General features: G+C 39.1%; 1 protein-coding gene across 1 annotated transcript in view; it reads left to right on the top strand.

The window, feature by feature from the left end:
* Positions 1-3,971: 3,971 nt before the first annotated feature.
* itgbl1 (integrin, beta-like 1) overlaps positions 3,972-27,634 on the top strand; it is a 111,083-nt gene continuing 87,420 nt past the window's right edge. Inside the window, exons 1-2 of the mRNA XM_036579028.1 lie at positions 3,972-4,216; positions 15,673-15,875. Coding sequence (XP_036434921.1) covers positions 4,125-4,216; positions 15,673-15,875 — 295 coding nt within the window. The 5' untranslated portion in view covers positions 3,972-4,124. The remainder of the gene's footprint in view (positions 4,217-15,672; positions 15,876-27,634) is intronic.

Raw genomic sequence — 27,634 nt, 5'->3', positions numbered from 1 at the left:
GGGCTACTGCAGCAGCGGGCACGCGCCTGTGTCCTCAGCAACACGAACACACAGGCCCCAAAGTCCGAATACAGCACACAGCGGAGGACGAGCTGCTCCGAAAACGACTTATACGTCTGAAGGATTTAGGAAAAGCGTCAGTATAGGTTTTATAACACTAGCCCGAACCTGTTCTAAGATATAAAATAAGATAAAGTATTTCTCCGTATGAATAAAGTAATAATATGTTCATTTATCTAGGTATTTTTCCTCATTGAACTACATTGTTAATACGTTCATGTATATGAAACATGTTGAGTGATATGAGTGTCTCCAGCGTACACGACTTGCTCGTTTATGAAAAAAATGCATGACTTCCTTGAATTGTAATGAAAATATTGTAAAAAGTTATAGCATATACAGTACGTTAATGAATTTTAAACCATTATACAGCATAAATTGTGCCCTGCTAATGTGAGACATAGGTAGGTTTACCATCATGATAATAATAAAGAAGAGTGGCTGAATGTAAAAATGATAAATCATTTTACAACGTTTTGGTGTAGGTGTGTCACACATTTAGGGAAACAGCAAAGCACGATACACACACACACACACACACACACACACACACAGTGTGTGTGTGTGTGTGTGTGTGTGTGTGTGTGTGTGTGTGTGTGTGTGGTCAGGACCCCCATGGACCCTCACAGAGAAGGTACTGTTTGGGTGGTGGATCATTCTCAGCAATGCAGTAACACTAACGTGGTGGTGGAGTGTTAGCGTGTGTTGTGCTGGTACGAGTGGATCAGACACAGCAGTGCTGCTGGAGTTTTTAAACACTGTGTCTACTCACTGTCCACTCTATTAGACACTCCTACCTTGCCAGTCCACCCTGTAGATGTAAACAGGATGATGTTGGCTGGATATTTTTGGTTGGTGAACTATTCTCAGTCCAGCAGTGACACTAAGGTGTTTAAAAACTCCAGCAGCACTGCTGTGTCTGATCCACTCAGACCAGCGCAACACACACTAACACACCACCACCACGACAGTGTTACTGCAGTGCTCAGAGTGATCCGCCACCCAAATAATACCTGCTCTGTGAGGGTCCATGGGGGTCGTGATCACTGAAGAACAGGGTAAAAAGGGGGCTAACAAAGTATACAGAGAAACAGATGGACTACAGTCTGTAATTGTAGAACTACAAAGTGCGCTATATAGTAAGTGGAGCTGATAAAATGGACAATGAGCGTAGATACAAGGAGGTGGTCATAATGTTATGCCTGATCGGTGTATATACATATAGAGAGACAGAAACCCTGAGTCCTGTGTTGAGATCTGGCCACTGCGAAGGCCATAGCATATGATATACATCATTTTCATACTCATCAAACCATTCCGTGACCCCTCATTTCCTGCATTTGGCCGCACTGTCATACTGCATGAGACTGCTCCCACCAAGATAGCAATATTTTATCATAGAATAAGGGTGATTAGTCACTTCATATCGCCAACCACAGTATAACAAACCTACCAGACCCCCTCACTTTAGGGGTCAATCACTGAGGCCCGTACTGTTCTTTTGGAGTATGCCACACATGCACTCCCCACCTATGGAGAATATGATGAAGGATGATTCTCAAATATGCATTCGTTTTTGTAATGAGAGGTTTATGCACTGCAGTCCTACTATAATATACCTGTCATTGCCCCCACAAATACATCGCACCCCTAGCAAACATGAGAAAAATGGGTTATAAAGTCTTCTTTAAAGATTCTTTTTTGCTTATCCTTTTCATTTTTCATTCAAAATATTAATACAAATCTAACCTTTATCAGAAGTACAATGATTGAAGATAAAAGCTAAATATTATCATGAAAGATATTTTTCTCAAATCTACACACTTGAAAAATGGTTCTTCAAGGGTTCTTTACTAAAGAAAATTATTCTATATAGAACCTTGAGCACTCAGAGAACCCTTTGCATGATCACAGGGTTCTCTACATCATGAAATGGTTCTTCAGATTGATGGAGAATGTGCTGAAGATGGTTCTATATAGAACCTTTTTGAAAATGGTCTTTAGCACATTCATGTACATTTTCCATTAATCTGAAGAACACTTTCATGATGCAAAGCACCCTTCAATCACACAAAGGGTTCTTTGAGTGTTTGTGATTCTATATAGAACCATTTTCTTTACTAAAGAACCTTCAAAGAACCATCTTTTTTAAAAGTGTGGTTCCCTTACACTACACCTATAACTGCATACTACTACTAACACAAACTATATTAATGAATGAATGGACTTCTAATGGTGGCGTGCTAGTTTTTGCATTCTAATTAAAACGGTAGTATGTGGTTTTAGATGCAGCATTAGTCATCCATCACTATGAAAAAGACCAGAGAATACAGCAACGATGTACAACAAGAGGTTGTTGAGCTGCACAAATCAGGAAACGGCTACAAGAAAATAGATAAAACAGTGAAGAAGCCTTTTTCTACTATCAGGGCAATAATTAAGCAGTTTAAAACAACTGCAAATGTTAATAATCCGCCGCAAAGAGGACGCATGTCTATACTGACCCCACGCACAGTGAGGAGGATGATTTGAGTGGCCGAAGAATCTCTGAGGATCACAGCTGGGGAATTGAAGACACTAATTAGGTCCTGGGGGCAGAACGTCTCTCAATCTACAATCAGATACCACCTACATAACCACAAGTTGTTTGGAAGTGTTGTCAGCAGAAAGCCTCTGCTGTCAAGTACCAACGAACTCAGGCGCCTACAGCTTACCAGAGGTTACTGGAACTTTCAGTGGGACTGTGTTCGACAGTCAGATGAGACCAAAACAGAGCTTTTTTGGCAACAAACAACAAAGGTGAGTTTGGTGTAGACATAAAGAGTATGCAAAAGTACTTCATTCCCACTGTGAAATATGGTGGTGGATCCATGATGTTGTGGGGCATTTTTCTTCCAACTTGTTCGGATGCATGGTATCATGGACTCCAACATGTACCAGCAGATGTTAAATCAAAAACTGACTGCCTCAGCCAAAAAGATTAAACTAGCCTGAGCTTGGATCTTCCAGCAAGACAATGATCCAAAATCAACACAGAATGGTAGAATTAAGGCTTTGCTATGGTCATCCTTGTTCCCTGACCTAAACCCTGGAGAAAACCTGTGAAATGAGCTGAAGAGGAGAGTCCACAAGCAAAGCCATGTGTTCTACAGTCTCATTAAGTATGAGAGGAGAAGACTCAGAGCTTTGAAGCTTTTTCAGAAGTTTGATCACATCCTGCATTGACATTGTCGGTCATCTGAGGAACAGCTGCTCTTCTGTTTTTCCTTACATATCACACATTACAACAATCTGCAAACAATAAACGAAGAATTGCGTCCCAGGAATGAAATTTTGCAATTCCTAACTGTACTGTAACATTCTATTATGTTCTTCTCTCTTTTACCAGCAAATATTATTATAGTAGACATTATGGAAATTATGGTGCATATAGGTTTCATTCACAGTAAGTACAGGAATTAATCAGCAATGTTATTTTATCAACATTTCTTATATTATTACAGTGCTTATTATGTGCACATACTGTAATTGATATGTAACAGTAATTATGTTAGTTCTTGTTGTTTTTGAATGGAGCATATGAATAAATCTCCAGCAAAAGCAATCACATTCTTAATGTGTGTGTTATAATAATCTTGATAAGACTTTCACTTGTATGCCATATTTGATAACTTATGTAGAACAATATTTGTTATTTACTCATAACTGTCAACCTGTTGTTCTTGTTTTACCACAGCATGCTGACTAAATCACACAGCACAAATAAAGACAGATGCATGAAGAAAGCGTACAAGGGGAGAGGTCATAGCAAAATCATCTGTACAAACAACTGTTTCAAATTATGTCTTTCACTAGTGACTAAGTTTTCCTTTTTGGCAAGTTAGCTCTCAGTCCAGCTCCTGCCTCTGTAGCAAGAGTCAAAACTAATCAAAGGCACTTGCATGTAGAGCGCTATTGGCCTCCGAAGAGCTTGAGCCGGTTTTGGCCAGCCCGCTCTCCCTCTGTTTGGGAAAGTGGAAATTCCTGAAGGCATTTCACTTCAGGTTTCGTGTGGGGATCTAAACATGAATGCAGAGGCTTTGGTGAACTCCATCTTAGTTTCTTTACTTCTAATTTTGCTCACAGCCCTTGAGGAAAGTTTACTGCAGTCACTGAGGTGAGTTAAGGTACTTTGTTTTTCTCATCAGTGTGACTTTTTTTCCTGAATGCCGCTGACATGCAAGGTTTTGGGATTGTGGAAAAAATGTTTGAGGAGCTGCTGAATTTGCGGCATTTTATACAGAATCCTTTACCTTTTTCTTGTCCGTTTTAGATATGTGAAACCTTTAGATATGTGAAATGTTTTCTTGACTCTAGTTTGTTAATTTTTTCCCCACAACAATTACATTTTGTCTTTAAGCTGCAGTCAAATGTGCCACTGAAACGACTTGCACTTATAGAACCATGTCGAACCTTTCAAGCACTTCTTTTGTGGTTTGGCAAAATTCCATGAGTGCATTTTTTCATTTGTGCTACAGACGGTACATATAGTGTTTTTCTTCCCTTGCAAATTGAAAAAGCGTTCCTACTTAGTGGCAGAGCCGTTGACATTTTTACACTTTCAACTGTCTCCGAGGAACTAATGGACCATTTCTAAATGTACTGTGTGGGAAGGTGAGTTTTGCACTATTAGCTTTATGCACTTAGAAGAGCGTGCCGCAGAGACGCGCTGGATGAAGGGAGGGATAAAGGAGAGCAGTACATTACCTTTGGTGTTTTATTCATAACAGGTGCACATTGGCACAAACTAAACAGCTCCTTTAATGACAGTCAACCAATACACAATTTTAAATCATGCTTGAGAGGCACTGAGAATGGAAACTGAGTTGGATTAGGTTAATGATTTAAGTTTAACTGAGATTTTCAATAATACTTCTTATTAGGCCTATCAAAGTCCAAATGACACTGCACCAAATCTGCATTGCATGGTCCCTGCAAAGATGTAATATGCTTGATCTTTGTAGCATTAAATTCTGGACATGGTTTGTTCTTAGGAGCAATTTGCTATCTTACTGATATAAAAATGGTCAACTGATATAGAAAAAGAGCCAAATGTAATGTTCAAAATGTACCAGATCTTCACTGGGAATATTTCACGTTTAAAAATTGTAAACAGTGTAATGCTGCCCATTACTTGTTTTGAACACATTAAGCTTTGGCGTAACTGCATGGCTAGTCCATCCCAAGCTGTTATTTGAGTTTATGGTTGAGGGCAACACTAACGCTTAACCACTACCTAGCTAGCTAAGCCATTGTGTCCAGTATCCAAGGACATGAGCAGAATGCTAACATTCAATACAGAAAACAAAAGCAAAGTTTCTGGAGAACAAGAGTTGAAAATGCATGTGGCATTGACTAGCAGCCCCTCCTCAGACTGTTATTTTGGTTTGCTACCACTGGTTTCCACAGACTCATGGGCTGCTCATTGCGCAGCTACCACTGGTCATGTAGACTAGTGCCCTGTTTACAAGCTAGCTACTTTCTTGGGCTGATTACAGCTGGTTACCTACAGCAGAATTCTTGCCAGAATGACTTTACAATAACGCTAATCAAAGCCATTAAGGCATACCATCATTGACCCATCAGTAGATGAGCATTAAAAAAATAGACTCCATTAAAGGGGAATTCCACTGATTATTTTTAAATGTATGCATAATTAAATAATTAAAAAGCAAATAAAGTCATTCAAAGTGTTTTGATGTGAAATGGTCCATTCTAGATAAACTTGCCAAGTCAGAATTGTTCACATTGTTGGTGATAGAAACCAGACGCCTGAAGAGCTCTAAAAGCTCCCTTACTGGAAGTTATTAAACAAAATGATTAGGAATATGCTACTTGATGCCTGAGACATCATAATTTTGTGATGAAGTTTTGGTCTATAAAGCATTTAGCATTCAAGACAGAGAAGTACATTTTGCCATTGTAAGGCAAAATAGTATACAAAGAAAATGTATATTTTCAGATTTACCACAATTTTAAAAAGATCAGCATTGTATGTAAAAACGTAGAAGACACATGTAGGTTCACTGGTCATTTTGGAAAGTAAATAAAATGGCTATACTTGTGTTGTAGACATCACAACCTATGGTTCCTATCACCATCACTGTAAAGAAATCTGGTAAGGTTTTCATGGTAAGGTGGTAAGTTTCTCTACAATGAACCATTTTACATCAAACTACTCTAAATGATTTTGTTTGCATTTCAGTGACTGAATTATGCAGAAAATCTTTTTATAAAAATCAGTGGAATTCCCCTTTAAGCTGTTACCATACAGCTAGTTGTTGTTGTTCCGCATGGAGAGTGCCATGTGGACATCTTAGCACACCTAAACCTCTACCAAGGACTGACTGTTGCAGAGTTATAGCTGGTCTCCTATAGTTCACATGCCCTAACTCAGAACTTAATCGCTACTGTTTAGCTTCGACATGAGGCTTAAAGGTTGGCGGTACCATATTTTCAAAACAACACTTATTCTGGGATCCAGTGACAGTTTTGTGGGGCAACCACTTCGTCACTGGCCCCCAGTGTATTTTGACCTAAAGGTTACAGATGTTACAGATCTGGTCAAGGCCAGGGCCCCCTGACCGAGACCATTCCCTCTGCAACAGAAGCAGCATTGAAGAAGTAGATTCAGTTCAGCTCCAAAAAGGATTTAACTTTTTTTTTTTTTAATCCTGTACATGGAAGGTTTGGTCCCATAGCAGATATCTGCAGACTCAACTAAAAGACCTAATGTAACCTAAACACTTGTTTTTCAAGCTATGCTTCCAGGTGACTAAATGACATATATTTTGCCTTCCAAGGTCACGCATATAGGCACAAAAGTTTGCCTTCAACCCATTGCTAGTCCCAAGAGTATTCACTACATGTGTAGAGGCTGCATTCAGGCCATTCAAAGCAAAAGGTGTCAATATTCTCTCTTATCTGGACAATTATCTCACATGCACCTCAACAGAGAACCTAACTGTGACAGAAACTGGCTCATTTGGCTGTCAAGTCCATCTCTAGACATATGCCCCAGGATGGCCTCGCTGACACCAACACATACTTGAGTCATTCTAAGCCTCCTTTCACACATTGGTGGGCAGCTGCTTGACATTCCTTACTCTTCTGTGTTTATTGAGTATAAAGACTCCAGCTTCAGTGGTCATTCTCTTGGACCTACTGCAGCTTCATTGGTTCCAGATGTGCACAGCTTACACCTGGATCCAGTAAAGCACAAACACATCATGATGATGGTTTCTCGTCAGTGAACAGTAGACTGGGTGTTCTGGAGGCAAAAATATTTCGCCTCATCAATGCACCTCTGAGACTGATCACCTCTCACAAAGTCAGGCCATCTGTGGTTCTCTCAGCTGAATTGTCGCAGCCCTTTAGGCCTCAGTGCTTTGGTGCTGGCCATATTGGCTGCTTTTTGCTTTCCCTCCTTTCACCCTAATCTATTACACACTTGATCCATCACTGGATTTTTTGCTAAATTCAGTGGGTGGGTAGCTATGCTCATAAAGCAGTTCAATGCTGCGTTTACATTAAGACGGTGGATGGTTGACGATGAACCAGACATACCACTCCTTCACTGAAGCAGTGAAAAAACACAGCCAGCAACTGCAGTGCAATAAATCATTGTTATTGTTGAAGTCCATGTTCATCCAGTATTATATAACAAATGTCCCACTACGATGGGCGGCACAGTGGATAGCACAGTCACCTGATAGCAAGAAGCGTCTGGGTTTGATTCCCCAGCAGGGTAACCAGGCAACTCTGTGTGGAGTTTGCATGTTCTCACCTCGTCAGCATCGGTTCCCTCCCACAGTCCAAAGACATGCAGTCAGGCTGATTGGATACACTACATTGACCCTAGGTGTGATTGTGTCTGCCTGGTGACCTGTCTAAGGTGTTTCCTGCCCTTTGCTCAATGACTGCTGCAACACGCACCAGCCCTCCCCTGCAACCCAGAAGGATAAGCGGCTTAGACAGTGTGTGTGTGACTGCTATAAGGGACGGAACAATATTTGTTTCAGTGACGATATGTAAATGCAGCATAAGGTAAATAGATGTCAGTTAAGCTATAGAGCATAATCTTCTCAGTTATCATGTTGCTGTGCTGCCTAGTGCCTAAATCTGTCACCAACAGTGCACCTTTCCCAAACAACCATGATACAGTTCTTAACCACTCGAACCAATTCTTTATTTACAAACTTCATAGGAAATGCTAACTTATGAAAATCGATTATTTTCCTGGTCAGACAACCAAAATCCAGCACCATCCAGGAAAATCCTGGCAACTCAAGTTCATACTGATATATTTGAGATTAAACCAAAGGATGTAAACAGTCAAACAAAAGTCAAACAAAAGTCACCTAAATTTAAACAGCATCATAAATTCATCTGCTGGGTGTACCATAGAAGGCACACATGTATGAATTCATCCTAAATGAGCTAAACACAGTTCAGTTAATGTGAACCTGAAAGAGAAGCAGCTGCTTTTCATTTTCACAGTCACCAAACTCAGTTCTCTTTCTGCTCACATTTAGCTTTGATGAGATCTCATACTACAAGTCCTTTAGAGCTGCAGCACAGTTCTATTGCGAACTCCGTGTTCTCCAGCTCCCAAAATCCAGATAGTTCTCTAAAATCTGATTAGCTGAGCTATGTTCAAAGCTATTTTAAAATGCTCGATATGCACACATATAACTGCACACGTCAGCTGAATTCTGTTTTAATGTGCCAAGTTATTAAAAATCTTTAAAAACAGTACAATTGCTCATAGAATTATCTTTGACTGTTTTGTGACAATAGTCTACTATTAATAAACTACATTGCTTGGACAAAGAATTGTTTATTATGATTTTTAGTATAATAAAATTCATTTCTGAACATTGGTTTATTCTTTGATATTTTGTCCCTGTTTAGCCACAAGAGGAAATGTGATGCAGTGATCTTACTACAGTTGAACTATAATCCATCATGCCTCACTTCTTCTTCGCAGCTTAACGTGGGGAAAAAATCTCCGTAACACACAACCTATATGGCTAAGTGCTTTAACATAGCAGTGCTGAGGTCGCTTTGTGAGATCACAAAACCACACGGGTACCCTTTCTCTCAGGCACTTTGTTTTTATTCTGTAAGTAGATTATGGCTATTCATGCATGGTCAGCCTCAAGATTTGCGTAACTGTAAAGCAAAATTGGACCACAAAACAACCCACAGACTAACCGTACTGAGACCACCTCAGGAGGTTGCCTGAGTTTGGATCCTTTGTGGGTCATTTCAGGTATATTCAGGCATTTCAGAATCAGAATCAGTTTTTTACTCCAGGTATGTTACACATACAAGGAATTAGTCTTGATGAGTGCATACATGTATGACATGTAACATACTAAACAGACCAGACAAACACAAAAACTGTTAACAAGTATCTTAATAAGGGAACATTAAAAAACGAGAGAGGAGCCAGGAGAAAGGAGCTTAGGAGATGCGTGAATATCTGTACATATGAGATGTGTGGATATCTGTACACATGCAGATATGAATGTCTGTCCATATGCAGGCCTGAGTAGACATACACTATAAAATATACTATAAAAACTATCTTAGGCAGCATATTACAGAATTATGTGAACATTTGTAAAAAAAAAAAATAATTCTGTACAGTTGTGCAAATAAGCATTATCTCACAAAAGAGTTACTGTAATACAACAAGGAGGCTTACACAAATGAGACCACTGAAATGGCCCATGACAACTTATGTTAATTTAAGACAGCAGCTATTTAATGAATTTAAGACAGTAACTATTAAAGGAAACAACAGTTCTTAAGTTCATAATCTTATCCTAACACCAGCAAGGAAAACAAACTTTCCTAAATACTGTCCTAACTTTAAGACAACCCTAGAAGTGTCTTAACCTCTGCTTTAGACGTCTGTTTTCTATCATGTTATGTAGTGACAGACAGCATAGTTCACTTAGCAAAATGACATTAACTTACATTCATCTACATTGAAAACGGTGCTTTGACTTATGAGATTTTTTTTCTAACTGCGCTTAAAAATCGCAGAAACTGTAGACACAATCTGCACCGTCCCCTCGTGCTGATGTTGATGAAAAGTCGTCAGATAAAATATTCCAGTGATGGCGGTGAACAATGAGGAGACAGAGCTAAACGGGGGTCTGTCCATTAGGAGGACTAGCGTTAGTGCGGTTGGGAAACGGAGAGTGAAAAACAGCACGAAGCGCCGTCACAATGTTCATAACTTCAGGTTTATCGCGCTTTAGTTTAGTTCATCATTTTCTACATCAGTAACAGTAGCTAGACTAGCTTTCTGGCCAACTGACTTCCTTATTTTGATTACACGTTTACGTTTCAGCTGTGTGCATATGGTCGGTTGCTAGGTAACAGGCATGGCAGTTGATTGTCGACTTCGATCGAGTAACGTAAGAGTGCAGTACAACGCATAGATATACATAGCTAGATGCCGCGTTGCCTGTTGTTCTCAATTGGAGGCTATACGTCTGCGCGTCCGCCATGCTGGAGCGGTCAAGATCCGCTTGTGAACAAATTTATTTGTATTGAGAGATGATGAGTCTCAGGATTAAATCAGCCACAACTTCTTTATTACTCAACCGATTTTCACCAAATTTGTTTTGTTATAATACTCAGACATAGATTAATCTGGGCTGCACGGACTGCTCTCGGTCGCTTTTATTTCTTTAATAACTCATCGTGCTAATTAGCCGTCCTGGCCAGCAGAAATCCATCAATGTGTGAATCACTTCTAATCTTAATACACATAAAAATAAAATAAACCCCACAAAACACAGTAAGAAGGACAAAGCTAAAGTTGGCTTCCTATCAGCCAGCTTCTTCTTCGAGTTTTCCCGTTCCACCTTAAATGATGCAGCAGTCACCTTCTAGTGCCTGAAGCTGCACCATTTTAGGTGGAACCGGAAAATTTGAAAAAAAAGCTGGCTGATGCATCATTTAAGGTGGAACGGGAAAATTCAAACATGATGCTGGCTGATTCATCATTTAAGGTGGAAATTGCAACAAGAAGCTGGCAAATAAGAAGCTAACTTCAGCTTCGTGTAAGTTGCTAAAGTTAATGTACTACGAATATCTACATGCTATAATGTACCTACCTACAAAGGAATGCCCATCATTGTAAATAAATAACTACTACATAAAGTTAAGATCCCCTGAATAGACTATTAAATGAAATAAGCTTAATATAAAAACTAGGAAAAACAATCACATCAACAGGTTCTCTGTGCCTCACCAACCACACGGCCATATCTACACATAAACATCACACAAACAATACGCGTCTCACAAACATGAGCGTGGATCGCTGCGTTCCCTCCGTTACATAATCCTAATATTTTTGAAATAGTATAATTTCGGACAGTATCTTACTTGAACTGCCGCTCTGGTACTGAATGCAGTCCAGCAGCGTTGTTGACAGCCCTAAAATGGCGGCACCGTTGACGTGCCTGGCTGGACCCTACGCGGCATCTAGGTATGTGTATCTATGGTATAACGTACAGTAATTCACTTCTGAAATACCCAAAGTCATATAGGATGTAATACGTAGTTGCAAAATCCGCCTAGCAACCAAAATGCATTTTGATTGGTCATATTTGGGCCAATAATTTTAAAGCTTCCCAGCTTCCACAGAAATAGCAGCTTTCTGTCCAGTGTTCTCCCACTTTTACTTTTATGTTTTAGAAAGTCTCATTGCGTAAAAATGGCCATTAACATATCATACGTTGTGTTTTATGGTGTTAATCCATTGTTTAATATTTGTTGGAGTGGTACATTTAAGCGATAGAACACGAGAGGGAGTGTGTTATCGCGAAATAAATATCACGGCTGTGATTTGGTCGCAGATCATAACGGCCATGATGTTATACGCGTGAACACACGACCTCGAGTGTTCTATTGCTTAAATTTACCACTAAAGCGGCCGTGAACGTGTCATTTAATATGTTTTAATGTAAGTAATTCCTTCCGCCAAATTATAGTTCCTTAACAAGCAGTTTGTTGCTACGTCAGAGTAACGAGCTCCGCTCACTCGCTGCACAGCCGGCAGTTGAACTGTTACTACTGAGCAGCTTTTTTGTTTTTTATTGCGGCAGTTTTATGGCTCAGTCCGATTTGGCCAGACTCTGAGGATGAGACTACACGTTTGGCGAATGGTATTCGGTTCATGTTTGGCTAATTCCAGGTTGTTAGGTGTTCTTTTGTCACAGCTGCCGACTGAAAAGCTTGCTCAGTGGTGATGACAGTTTGGGAATTTAGTTTAGTCTCATCTTCAGAGTCTGACCAAATCGGCTGCAGGTCAAATGTGATCTTAAAAGTATCAATTTTCTGTTTTCGCGCAAAGTAAGAAGTAAAAACTTTCAAATGGCTTGAGCGTCTCATACAGCTGTCAAACTCGTTGCTTAGCAAGGGCGTTTTAGCGGAGTGATACAATGTTTGTGAAAAATATCAGCGCGGTTAGAACGCTTCTCAACCAATCAGCTTGCGTGGCCGGAACTAACTGTTGTATAAATGATATTAAAATACATTTTAGCTGGTCCTGAAAGTTTCCCCACCCCATTCGCACCCCCAGGTCTCCCACCTGCCATGTTCCTTTTGTGCTGGGGGACGGTCATTTACATAAATGGTCTTGCCAGTCATTTTGATGGATGGAAGGACATATAACAAGTCTCAGATGTGTCAGTGATAAATGACAAGAAAATGTTTTCTATTACTAAAACGGGAAAAGTTGCAAGTGTCCGGAATACTTAAGTGTATGGAATACTGCACTCTTGCATTAATTTAAGATTTCCTAACTTGAGATAAGATGCTCTAAGATAAGATTCCTAAATTAAAAGATGTGCTTCTGAAATACAAATTTATGAAAAATCTTATCTTGACCTGTCAGAATGAAAGGAACTTGCTGTAATTGTAATTGTAACGGCCCCTGGAGCAGAACCTTCCCAGAAGTGCCTGCTAATTTACACAACATCCATTTTAACTATTACATATTTCAGACCACGATGTTCAATTTTCTACATTTGAACTGATTTTCATGTGATAAACTACTTCATCTGGTATACATGTCAGCAGATACAAGTTTGTTTCTTAACTTGACCAAGCTTGAGGGGCTACAGAACTAGCAACAAAAAAAGAGGGATGCTTGATGCGTATATCAGACAAGGTAATTACTCAGGTTATATATGGTACACTCTGAAAAAAACGCATTACAAATTTTGCTTAGCTAGCTGGTTAGCTCACTGGGGCTAGCCTAGCTGAGGCCAAAAGCATTTCTATTGACAAATCCGCACCTCATTGGACCCTGCATGGCCTTGGGTGACCCCAGAACTCTAATCATGACCTTATGGATCCTTTCATATTTTACCATAATGTGTCAGTCTGATGTATAATACAAAGAGCTGATGGAATGTGGAGTCCTGAGGACATTGATACGCTCCCCTAGAGCTTCACCTTAGATGAGTCCCATTCCTGATGACTGAAATGCATGGTTCAATATGCTTTAAGCTCCCTTTGGACGTCAATAAGAATGAAACAGAATGATAGTTATGCATGTAAAGAATCTCTGAGATGATTCCTTGTCAGCAGAATCATTGCTGCACTGACTGCATCACATATCATGTGACTTTGTTGGAATGAGTTCTTGACCTGTGTGTATCCACTGTGCACTGGCAGTCTGTTGCATATATAAATGGCATTATGATGGAAGAAGCTGCCGCGTCAGCTTTTAGTAAAGATATAGCTTAAGTTAGCTAACGCTGTGGCTCCCTAAATGTACTTCTTTCAGAGTGGACTAAAGGATATCTTTAAAAGGATTAAAAGTTATCTTCATGCTGAAAAGATGTGTGATTTGTGTGAGTGGGCAATGGAAGGGGTCAGTGAGTGGGCATGACTGAGTTGGGGCTGATGACTTGTTTATGTTTTCCCTATCAACAGTGAATGCCTGTTTGGATGCAAGCAGAGTTTGAGTTTGATTTTGAGGGCCAAAAAAAAAAAACCTGTGAACCCATTTACACTTTATGTAAAACCTTTCTTTCTGTTGGTCTTTCAGTGTAGAATTTAGATTACAAGCTTAGTTTAGATGTTTACGGTGCCCTGCTGTTAGAATGATCCCTACTCTTTAGTGATATTGGTGTAATTTAGCTGATTTAGATCTTGATAGTTCATCTCTGCTCAGATAAAGCTGCTGCTCATGACTAGCCCTAAAAGTGTGTTGTGAAAGCACTTTTCTTGACAGTAGTATTTTTGTTTGAAAGATGTTTTGCTGCTTGGTGGTTAGCCAACAGCTTATCTTGGCTGGATATTATATATTCTCTGATGTAGAGTGTCCAAAACACTCGTTCCTCATAAAGTAAGAAAACAATACTACAAGAAATGAGATAATAGCAAAAAAAACTGCAGAAGCTGTCCTGCAATTATCCAAAACTACACTGAACTGCAGTTAATCACTACTGTTGTGGAAATGCAAATGAAATGAGAGCAAAATGCTCTTAAGATCCTTATTGTGCTGGAGTTTAATTGCAAACAAACAGGATTGTGAGTGCAGTGATATTTTATTTTTAATATTATGAGACTATGGATAACAATGACTTATATAACACATATAAAAGATGAGAAAATTGCCTTTGAAGTTAGAGAATCCATTAAGGGGAATTCATCAATTTTTCAAACTTTCTGCATAATTCAGTGGTTGAGATGTAAACAGTGTTTTGATATGAAATGGTTCATTTTAGAGAAACTCACCAACTCAGATTTCTTTAGTGGTGGTGATAGGAGCCAGGGGTTATGATATCTACAATACAAATACAGTTACAGTTATACAATGATCCTTCCATAAACTGCTTTTCTGTAAAGCTGCTTTGAGACAACTTTAGTTGTAAAAAGCGGTATACAAATAAATGTTGTTGTTGTTGTTGTTGTTATATTTACTATCCAAAATTAATACGGAACCTGAAATGTTGTTAATGTTAAAATAGTGGTATATTTGAAAAAAAAAAAACCATTTTCTTTAGGATTGTTTTGCCAATCTCTGCCATAAATGGCTTTTAGAAAATACAATTTAGCCCAAAAATCTCAAAACAACGTATCTAGTGTCAGTCAGGTTATATTTGGTTGATGACCATAACTATTTCACCTAATAACTTCCTGTGATGCAGGTAATACAGGCATTAAACATTTCTAATGCCTGGTTTCGTCCATCACCGCTGTGAAAAATTCTGTGTTGGTAAGTTTCTCTTGAGTGGAGTATTTCACATCAAACCTCTCTAAATGATTGCATCTTAACCATGTAATTATGTACAATGTTCAAAATCAGTGGATTTCCCCTTTTATATCTGAAAGTCTCCAAGAAGAATCATTTTGGGGAGCCAAAGGAGATTTACAGCCCGGATGACAGAGTCTGGTTGTCGTTAGATTGGCTTTTCAGATCTCCATGCATTTGCTATTAGGCACATGGAGATTCTATCTAGAGCACTGAAACAAAGCAGCCAGGGTGCAAAAGTGCACAGGTCAAAGAGGTGAATGCTGTGTGTCTTGCAGGCAGGTGGGTGGAGTATGCAAGCTCTCCACCGAGTCCTCGCAGAGACGCTGCCAGACTTCCGATGGCCTGATCTGCAGCGGGAGGGGAGAGTGCGAGTGTGGGGTTTGCATATGCCAAGTCACTGACCCTGGGAAGTACTATGGGCCACGGTGCGAATGCCATGACTGGGTCTGTGCAACATTTGATGGGAAGACCTGTAACGGTAAGTACAGAGGATGGCCAGAGTGGGGCTTGTTTTGCAGACCAGCCCACCGTAAACTGTAATTCTCCTGCTGTACACACACACACACACACACACACGCACAGCACTGCCTTTGTACAAAATAACTTAATCGGATTTATATAAAATGAAAACTGGGGAAAACATTTATCTTAGATGAGACTTAATCATGACAGTCAATCATGCTACAAACTAGTGCTAGCTAAGTAAGTAAAGGTCAACATTTCCCACTTGCTCGGTTATGTCCTCATCCTTGGTTTTTTGCAATTCTTACCACAAATTTCTGCTACTGACCTACTAAAAACTACTACACTGGGAATGCAAAAAGTGCTGAACTCTGTAGAGCACTGTCTGTAGTGTGAGCCAGTATCAGATTCACTGAATTTGAATCTCTCGAGGCTGATGTTAGCTTCTTATTGAAATTTCTGCTAAACCTGAAACAGTGCAGCATTTACACTCTCATGCCCATACAGGCATTTGAATGTAACTGCTACATAATTTAAAGTGGAATCGGAAATTAAAACTTCAGCTATTTCTAATCTTTATCCACTATACAAGACACAGTTACTATCAGCAAACCGAGGCTTTCCCACTTGAGATGGTGGCTGCTGGTTTAACCTAAGTTACTACAGATGCATTTGGATGTCACGTTTATAGTATGTTTGAAATATAAGCTTCTTCAGCTTATATGCATGAGTTTATATATCAGATGACAGTAACCAGTCCAAAATGCCACCGGCCCACCTGACTCTCCCTCTGCGGCATTGGAACAGAGTCTTCCAAATGGCTAACATGTGGCATCATTTCAGCTTTCACTGGCCCATTGTAAACATCACAATCCAATGCCAGGTGTTGAAAAGAATGTGTCACAGACTATTGAAAGCTTTTGACCGGCTTTGGTGGAGGCTTTTTGTGTCCCATCTGTGGACTGTGTCATTAGCTACAGGGACCTCATTTGAAATTCAGAGTACAGCGTTTTTCATTCAGTCGAACACACAACATTTCAAAGAGATGGATGCTGTATTGCTTTTCAGTAGGAGACCTATTGCACTGACATTTCCAAGAAAACAGAAGCCACCTCTTCAAAAAGAGTTCTCATGCTCAATGTTGTTTCCACTGGATAGTGAGGCCTTGAGTTTGGGTTCCATTTCAGTAATTGTCCTCAAATAGATGTGAGCCCACAGAAACAGTCCATTAGGTTCATGAGCATGAATGCACATCTTTCTAAGACTCAAATGCACCCTTTAATCCTCCTGACATTCCTGCCATTTATTGACACGAGCTGCTGACGACATTTGCAGAACGCTCAAAAGCCTGCCGCTGTTACTTTCTGAGTCATGAGATTTTCTTAGGGTTGCTAAAAGGATATTATTGACATGGTCTTTGGGCACAGGAGTGAAAGTTCTTTCTGTCAAAATAGTGATATTTTTAAAAATCTATTCCTTATTGGGCCGTGCGTTATTTTTAACCTGTTGACTTGTGGATATTGTAAACACGCTTTTTAAGAACGCTCAGTTGCCAAGAGGCATGTTCTCAAGACATCATAGATGATTTCGGGATCAAGGGCCTTATGTTACTGGAAGCAAACCTCTACTTGTCAGTGTTAGTTAGTGTAAAAGTCAGTGTTATCTAGAGTGTTAGTGTTACTCTGTCTGCTAGCCTGTCATGTGTCATCTTAATGCAGTAACCCTTAACTGAAGGCTAGTGCTCATAAGGCTACATGACACCAACATTCGTCTTTCATGACAACTAACATTAACCTACCAACTATCTGCCCCCTCCTGATTTCCTCTATTTTTGCACATTTGCTGCTCTAGATCCTCAAACAAAATGTAGTATAAGACATGGAAGCCTGCCAAAACACAAAACACAGTTTTTAACTGATCATTTCATTCACTGAAGCAAAAACACACGTGTCACTCATGTAAAAAATTATTTGATGCCTTAAACGTAATAATTTTTTGGACCACCTTTAGCAGCAACCAATTGCTTTCTATAACTGCTTCTTTCACATTACTGTGGAGGAATTCTCACACACTCTTCTCCACAGAATTGCTTTAATTCAGCCACATTGGAGGACTTTTGAGCATGAATTGCTTTACTTAAGATTCTGCCACAGCATCTCAATGGGGCTCAAGTCAGGACTTTGACTGGGCAACTCCAAAAGCTTAATTTTGTTTATCTTTAGCCATTCAGAGGACATGTTGCCCTTGAGTTTCAGATCGTTGTCTTGCTACAGAACCCAGCTGAGTTTTGGTTGATGGACTGATGACCAGAGATTCTCCTGCAGCATGTTCTCTAGAGAACAGAATTCATGGTTAATAATGGTTTGCTATTAATGGTCAGTTAAGAGTGCCTACATTGGACAATGCAAGGGCAGAGCGGTAGACGCACAGATGCAGATCTTGTCCATCTAGAAGGCATGTACACGGAGTGGGCTGGAGTTTGTACAGTTTGAAATCTAGCGAGAAACAAAACATTTGGACCAGAAATAAAGAAATACGTACCATCAAAAGAGAATTTTGGCAATGGGTATATACAGAGCCAAGCAGACCACAGCCACGAAGGCAAAGAATTCATATAGAACAGGAAAAGACTACACAGCGTCGCTATTGTCCTCCATCTTGGATTTATATTCGTCTTCTGCCTCCATGTCAGAATCTGTTGCAACAAAAGTTGAAATGGTTTGAACTTTTTCAACGCTGGCGATGCGGCTTTTCTCAGCACACAGACTTGTTTCTAGTCTGAGAGAGCTGACACAGCGTCCTAACTGAAATCCCCTGGGGGACTGCTTTTCTGACGCTGTGTCAGTCTCTAGCATTCCCGACCCATCGCACTACCACCACATTTGAGTGTTAGTATGATATTTTTATTGTGGAATGCTGTTAGCTTTACTTCAGATGTAATAGGACACTGTCTTCCAAAACGTTCCACTTTCAGCAATCAACTAAACTTCGTCCATTGGTTCACTGGTTAACTAGGGGGCAGTTACTTTTTCTCTCTGCCACTTAATGTTGAATAACTATTTTCCTTTAAAAAAATAAAGGACCATTAAAAGTCTTTATTTAGTATTTACTTAGGCTTTCTTTGTCTTTTATTTTGTTTGAAGATTTGAAACAATTAAGTGTTAGAAATATGCAAAAACAGAACAGGAGGGGGCAAATACTTTTTCTCAATAAAGGCTTATTCCAACAAGTGTCAAATGTGAGCAAAAAGCCTTTATGATAACTGATGCTTGTTGGAATGAGCCTTAATAAGTGTTTTTTGGGTTATGTAGGGTTTTGTAGGTGTCATGCAGCCATCTGACTGCTGCCTGTCAGTAAAAACCTTTTAGAAAAAACTGATTAGATGTCAAAGATTCTTCCCTACAAACAGGCCAGGCTGCTCTTGAGTTCCATGCCCTTGAAAATAGCAGTCCAACTGACAGATTTCTGGAAAACACTCTTCATTCTCTTTTTGTGCTCTGTGGGACAGTATAGGTGCCGTGGAACACTAATGGAGATATGTGGAGACAGAGAGAGTGATTTATTTGTGGAGACAGGTTGTGAGCCAGTGAAGAGCTCATTAGCTTTGCCTGGCCCTGAAAGCGAGCTTCGGCGACTGGCTGATAATAGGGTTTCATTCACAGTTGCGCACATCGCAAATGGAGGCCACATATGGACCAGGACTTTCTGTGTACTGACGTCAAGGCTAATCAGTAACTGTTTTGGGCAAAACACTCCACAATGCCATTTTTCTAACCAGATGGCTGCCATAACTACTAAAATATTTGGCTCTATCAACACCTAAGGAATTTCGATGCCTGTGTTATTATTTGCTTACATGCAATGTTAGGCCACTTCAGGCACCTAAAAGCTGTGAAGTGCTACCAGGTGGAAGCATTTTTACGACGTAAGTACAGGGAGCGCAGCTGGTAATGACACATTTTTTCAGTCTTTCCTTTTGTCACTCAAATAAATTCAGTGGCCCACAATGTTCTCACCTGAAAAGACAAATTAGACCATTTATAAATCAGCTTTTAAAGGCCTTTTGTTTTTTCACTAGTCCTTAGTACATGTCTGCTCTAACTGTTAGAAATATCACCAGTCAAACATTCTGGAAGCCAACAGCATTTCAAGGTAGAACGTTCAGGGGAGAACATCATGTCTAGCTAAACTACAAGTCTTATCACTGCTTTTCAAATGCAAGATAATTACTAAAACAACAGAAGAGATGCTCTCACTGCTTAGTTTATGCCCATTTCTAAAGCTGTCTGACCTTGAAGGAAACACATTTTAATCTGTTTTACAGTTCATCCCAGATCCCTGTTCTCTTTGAAAGACAACTGTGAAGAATATAAAACAAATAATAGTCCCACAGTAAAAACTACTAAAAAACTAGAATTCAGATCTTAGATTTTTTTTTTGTTATGACCTATTTAAACCAAAGATATTAATTAAGAGAATGCTAGTGTAATAAGCTAAATATATAAAATCATTATTGATAGGGTAATTTCTCTTGGGAGGTGTCTGTTCCAAACCCTTACCCCTCAATTTCGACTTGAGAATATATTTTTTTGGGGGTATTTTTTTCAACCTTTTTTGAAAATCTTTTTTGATTTCTTTTAAATTGAAGCTGAAGGATTTAGATGAATTATTAGTTGAATATTTAAATAAAAACAAAAACTTTATTCAAAAAAATGCTGTGTGACGTTTTCATGTCCTTATGGAAACACAGAGTTTAAGTCCATAGGTGGAGGCTTATTTTAGCCACGCCCCTGCATTCTACAGCAGGAAGTGAGACTGCATCCCTGTCCCTCATGGCGTTAGGAGTTGTCACTACTGAAACCCATATTTTCTGCATTTAAGTAATTTTTTTTTTTGTTTTTTAATACAAATCTTATGATTTTATGTGTGTGAACTGTTCAAAGCTGTGTTTGCTAGTCATGTACCATAGATACAAATATATAGATGCCGCGTTGTGTGTTGTTCTCTATCTGAGGCAACATGTCTAAGCGTTGGAGTGGTCAAGGTCTGCTTGTAAACAAATACACGTGCATTGAGAGATGATGAGTTGTCATGTTTAACTCGGCCATAACTTCCTTAGTGCTCAACTGATTTTCACTAAATTTGTTTTGTTAAATTCCTCAGACATGGACTAATCCACGTTGCACCAGCTGCTCTCGATAGATTTTATTTCTGTTTAACAACAGTGACTGTGCTGGTTAGCTGTCCAGAGCAGCAGAAGAGTGTTAAAAACGGAGTTTAGCGCAAACTTCGGTATAAATAATCACACAAGCGACTTCTCTGTGCTTCACCAACCACACGGCCATATCTACACATAAACATCACACACACAATACGCATCACACAAACATGAGCGTGGATCACTGCGTTCTCTCTATTATACAATCATATCCCACTTTCTGACTGCAGTATTCTTGAAATAATATAATTTTGGACAGTGTTGCTCTAGAATGCAGTCCAGCAGCGATGTTGACCAAATGTTAAGTATCACCAAGTTTCCAAATGTTACTTCTTTGGCGCTGGCGCTGTGAGACTAATGCTGCTAATAAACACTAGAATAGACACCCAAATCTTTTCTGCAAATTCATTGTTGAAATGTCTCTCAACTCATTTAAACTGCATCCATGTCTTTAATAAGGTAGTGAGGACTTAACAGTGTAGTTTATGACACAGTATGACTCAGGTTTAAGAGTCTTGAGAGAGCTTTTGGGAATATATTTACAGAAAAAATTGTGTCCGTTGACTTCTAGTGTTTGTTAGCAACATTAGCCTCGTAGCTCCCGTGCTAAACTAAAGAAACAAAATTTGGACACCAAACATGTCTTGACTGATTAACTACATCTGAATAAATTCATTTGTAAGTTGCTATTGGTTGCCCATTTGCCACTGCAAAGATCCATCAGGGATGTTCAAATGTGAAATGGCAGTTACAACAGTAAAAGTATGAAGGCTGGGTGAGTGGGCATGGCTATTCAAGTGATATGAGTTGACATCTCATTATTGAGATGTAAGCAAAGTCATTCGCTGCCATGAATTGGGTTTAAAAACATATGTGCCATCTTGGCAACACCGCTGGGCAGTTATTTCCAGTCATACAAGTCCAGGCTCCTATCTCTTTGAGTCTCTTATAAAACCTATAGAAACCTACAGAAACTAAAGCCACATTAAGGTTTCAAAAACATATTTGAAACCACTGATAAAATCTGACAGAGCATAAGTAGTTTGTAACTTTGGCTTAAATAACACACAAACAATTAATTATTCAACTTGTTCTGGCTACTGTACATGCACATTTCTCCTTTAAGAGAGGGGTGGCTTTCCCACTTGCGGCTTAAACAGCAAGCTGATTGGCTCATTTTATTGAAGGGCTGGACTTTCTTCATAACCAGACACCATGTTGAGCATTCCAAGGCTTCCCATTCACATTTCAACCAGTGACCTGCCTCATTCCTTATAATGTCTCTGATAGGAACCAGAGTTTGATGTCTACAATGTAAATATAGCCATTTTATTTACTATCCAAAATGACCAGTTAACCTAAAGGTGTCTTTAGAGTTTTCATATGTAATATTGATGATGGTAAAATAGTGATAAATCTGAAACAGTTTGCTTTATATTATGTACCTAATCGCCATGAATTGGGTTTAAAAAATGTTTTTTAAAAACCTAATCTTAAACATTGTCATAAACAGTATCTCAGACATCAACTCTTCAGATGTTTGGGTCCTATAAACACCACTGAGAACAACTCTGACTCAGTATGTTTCTCTAGAATGGAGCATTTCACATCAAACCGCTCAGAATGTCTTTACATCTGAACCATTTAATTGTGCAGAAATTTTGAAAAATGGGTGGAATTCCACTTGTAGGCATTAACATTTAGGTGCACTAAGCAAATGTCACATCTTGTGACTAAAGGCTGTTCGCCACCTGGCATTTTTCCTAAGTTTCTGGACGTCTTTCAGCACAACACGTCAGACAGTTTTGCGTGTTTCTTTTTTGTTTGTTTCCAGAGAATCCCAGAACAAATCAAGAGTGTGGGAAAAGGCTGGGAAGGGCAGGACCACAAAACCTACAAGAACTTTTACATGACTTCATTTAACTGTGCCCCAATTGTCTGAGGCTACACAAACAATTGGTTTTATTCCCTTCTCACATGACCTGGTTTTGCTTTGCTTCTGTTTTTGCTTTATGGGGAAGGCGTTCAACGTGGCAATTTTTTCTTCCCTTCTCAAGTTAACTGGGTTTTGATGAAGCCACGTGAAACGCTTGGCTCCTTCTGGCTACGATCTTTTCCATCTGCACAGGCTGCTGTAGTTTTTTCTGTCTCTCTCTCTCATGCTTGGTCTGACCCTCAGCTGGCCCTGTTGTGTAACATGTTGCCTGTTCCACCAAAGGCGCGCTTAGCGCTGTCATTTGGAGACCTTACCTATATAGCTTGACAAGAACTATATGGACTCCACTTGTGAGCAGCAATAATGTGTGAATCTCAGCATTAGATTTGTGGGTCATTTTCTAATTTTGGATTTTTATGGATGGTTTAATTCAGTTTACACTCATTTGTTTACAGACGAGAAGAACAACTGGAAGAAATATATATGAAAACTTTTAAAGAAAGAGGGAGTGGTTTAGGAGTGGTTTAAAACGCTATTGTAAAAAATCTCAACAAATGAAGTAAAAAATTAAAGTTAAAGCAAACAAATACAAAAATTAATATAATATTAAAACAAAACAAAACCAAAAGGAATAAAATGAGAAGTATTGTAAAATGGTTAGGCAAGATAATCTTAAACAACAAGTAATCTATGCTAATGTTGTCAACACAAAGGATTTTTAACCTGTGAAATAGAGGAGCAAATAAAGCATAGGGATATGTGATTAATCTTGCAAATAATCTTGTGGAAACTGGAATAGTATGTAATAATAATGTAGAATGTTCAAGAAATGTCTGGCAGGTTAGTTTTGAGTTTTTCTGCATTTATTGCACTTGGTTCATTTTGCTATGGACCTTGGAGAGGGCGGGGCTAGGAAACACCCCGGGTGTGTGTGTGTGTGTGTGTGTGTGTGAGATGAGAGAGAGAGAGTGAGAGATGTGAGCTGGAGAAAGTAGCTGTTAGAGAAAAGCTCCACCTATATGGGGCGTGGCTGTGGCTGACAACATCTGGAAAATAAAGCACCGCGACTTGTGTGAAAGCAGTGTCTCTTTTAATAGCAGTGAATGCTGCAATAATAGTGTAGTACATAAGTTATAGAGAAATCAAAATGTAATACAGTGTTAAAAGTCACGTGTGACTCAGTAGGCCAGCAATGGTCCTGATGATACCAGCTGATTTGATTGGTTTATTACAGACTAACCTCTTAAAAGGGGAATTTCACTCATTATTCAACATCTGTGCATAACTAAAAAGCTAAGATGTAAACAAAGTTATATTCAGAGTGGTTTGATGGAAAACTTACTGAGTCAGTTGTTCACAGTGACGGTGATAGGAACCAGACGTCTGAAGAGTTTAATGCCTCTAAAATCTCCCTTACAGAAAGTTTATGGTGGAGGGGTACAAGTTTATGGTGCAGGGGTACAGGTATTGTAAAGCAAAATAATCCCTAAAGATTTTTTTTTTCCAGAGTTATTGCTATTTTACTATTTTCAGCATTACATATAAAAACTCAGTGTAGGTTAACCGGTTATTTTGGACAGCAAATAAAATGTTTATATTTGTGTTGCAGACATTGTGACCCCTGGTTCCTATCAGCACCACTGTATAGAAACTCAGAGTCTGTAAGTTTCTCTACTATAAACCCTTTCACATGAAAGCACTCTAAATAACTTTACATCTCTATGACAAAATTTTGTAAATATTTTTAATTTTTTTACTTTAAACTGCAGGTGTATTATTTGGTTATTACTATCCAGTACCTACTATGTAACAAATATGCAAGGCACACTATTATTCACTATTTAGTGAATAATACTAATTGCCAATAGAATGGGACTCTATGGAGAGGCCGCAGACGAACCTAAGGTCATCGTGCCCAGTGCCAATAGTTGGCTACAGTCAGCAGTGGGCTGTGGATCTGCATTCTCAGGAGTGATGGAACTCCATTCAGAACTTTTGGAACAAGTTTGAGTGCCAGAACTATTCATTCAACATCAATACCTGACCTCAATAATGCTCTTGTGACTGCCATCAAATCCTCATAGCAATGTTCCAACATCTATCGTAAAGCCGTCTCAGAAGACTAGAGGCTGTTACTGCAGCAAAAGTAGGGAACAAACTACCTGTTAATACCATGATTTCAGAAGAAACATTAGATGAGCAGGTGTCTACAAACTTTTGGACAGGTGTATATGTATGTAGTGAGAGTGTTTTTTGCTCCTTTGAGAGGTTGATTGTATGTTAATCAGAACACCAAGGACTTTGATTGATGAGACCTGAGAAAATATACTGTATTCCTTATACAGCATTTTATTTTTTACAAATCGACAAGGTGTTTGAAGCTGGTGTCTTCTGTTATGTGGGTATTTGCCTCATTGATTAATATGGCACATTTGAAATCAGACTGGTATCTTCAATAAAGACAGTGTTGCAGAAAAGTGTAGAACGTGGCTTTGTGTCTTTGGAGAAGGAAATGCAGTATCTACAGTTTGTTGTAGACATGCCGTAAAGTGACTCTGCTCTTTTGGATATGTCAGAATGTCAGACAGGAATGGAAATGTTCCATGTTTTCTGGTCCCAGCGGAGTTCTGTCAGGCTTTTGCTGTATGTTCTTTTTTTCCGCTAAAAGCTAGAGTTCAGTAGTTCTGCTCTTGAATGCTCTGTGAGTCTTTCAGAAAGGCGGACATCAGAGATGTCTATTACATAACACCTGGCTGCAACTTCAAGTCTGGCTTCAGGAGTTGCTGGATGTGTGAGGAGACTTTGAAATTGTAATTGGTGTTTGACAGCGGGAGGTTTGATCTGTCAAGTACAGAACCCTTTTACTGCCGATTGGCCATCATACACAATAGCTTTAGTACTCTACAGCTCTGACATTGAGTGATTGAAATGGGGCATTCGGAGCATGAGTGATGCTAAACATTTTAGTTGAATCACTCTCATGCATATGAAAGGAGTTCTTCCTCATACATAGAAGCTTTAACACGCATTTAACTCTAGGGGCCTGTATATGGGCCCACTCTTCAGTTCCAACCTTCATTTATTTCATTTCCAGTCCCTGCATCCATTAAGTTTTTCATTTATCAGCAGTAGGAAAAAAGCAGAAACATATATTTAACAGAAAATTACACAGAAGCCTCAAGAGCTAAAAAGTTCACCTTTGTCACAGATTATTTTGCTTTCAGTTTTTCAAAGAAATCTGCAGGGATGTTTTTCCACACTAACAAAGTTCAGTCTTAGAAGTAGGTTGCATTTTCTGCTTCTTATGACCCAAGTAACACATTGGCCCTTTTCTTATTTTTACACCTACCCCTTGTTTTTGAGTGTCACCTTGCCCCTTGAAATTGGGTTAAAAGGCACAGTGGTTGAAATCTTCCCCTATGAAATGGGACCCTCAAATAAAAAAGAACATTACTTAATTAACAGGCTACCAGCGCTGCTCTGTAGGCGACCCTGCCAGTCTGCAGTGATAGCAGAGGAGGGTAAAGTTCAGCAACCTCACTGCTGGGCTTTAGGTAAATTTAGAAATTTAGGGCTTGAGATATTAGCTTCCTGCTAGTGTTTTTTCAATGCTTGTTATGAAGAAAAGGACAGTAATACAAACGACATTAGACTAAGATAATCTAATGATTATCCTGATTTTTCAAATTTAAATTTAAAAATTATTTTTGGTCGTTTGCTTATGAAAAATCTCCATTTTTCACCCTCCACCTTATCCTTCCCCTATGTCTCAACAAAAATCAGGATGCCCTACCCCTAGGCGTGAACACACAAAATGGAGGGGTGAGGGCTAAGTTGTAGGGGCAAGGGGTGACATGGGATTGAGCCATTCAGTGATGTTGAGGTCTAGACTCTGGGGTGGTCAGTGATTTGCAAATTTTCTTTTTTGTTTTTTTTTTTGTTTTTTTTTTTCATTTTCTCAGTAACAGCTTCTTGACAGCTACACGTCCTTTCAGACTCATAGCGTTGAGTTCAACATCTGTGGATTTTTTCAGATCTGAAGCAAGAGTGAAGCTTGATTTTCTCCTCTCTCTCAAAGATGAAAGCTTTGAGTACTGTTCCTCTGATGGTGACAGTTTTGGTGGTCTACCAGGTCTTGCACGTTTGCTATGAATCCAATTTTCTCTTTATCTTTTAAAAATTTTTTCAACTCCAGTTTTAGAAACTCCATATTTCCCTTTGACTTCTCCATTTCAGTAGCTGCTTGACTGCAGACTAAATAAATGAAAGGTGGTTTCTGACCTTCACACAGTAGTCTACATATCAGCATATGTAGAAGTTATTGAAAAATTAATAGTGAGCTCATAATTAATTAACATAAGATTAATACATGAATAAGAAGCTTACAGTTTAAGAAGTTAAGATATTTATATATTATATATTATTATTATATATTTGCCAAAAAGTCCTAATCTTGTCATAGTTTATCCGGAAACGACTAAGCCTAATTCAGAAATATAGCACCATCTTTGTGACCCAGTGCAGTTGGTGACTCCTCCACCAGATGATGATAACTGTGTTGATGGAAGGTGCTCTTATCACATCTCTGTTGGAGTGGAACACTAGCACTGTGTACCTGACA

This window comes from Colossoma macropomum, unplaced genomic scaffold, assembly GCF_904425465.1.
Source record: "Colossoma macropomum unplaced genomic scaffold, Colossoma_macropomum, whole genome shotgun sequence".
Lineage (NCBI taxonomy): Eukaryota > Metazoa > Chordata > Actinopteri > Characiformes > Serrasalmidae > Colossoma > Colossoma macropomum.
This window is presented reverse-complemented; position numbering and strand designations above follow the sequence as displayed.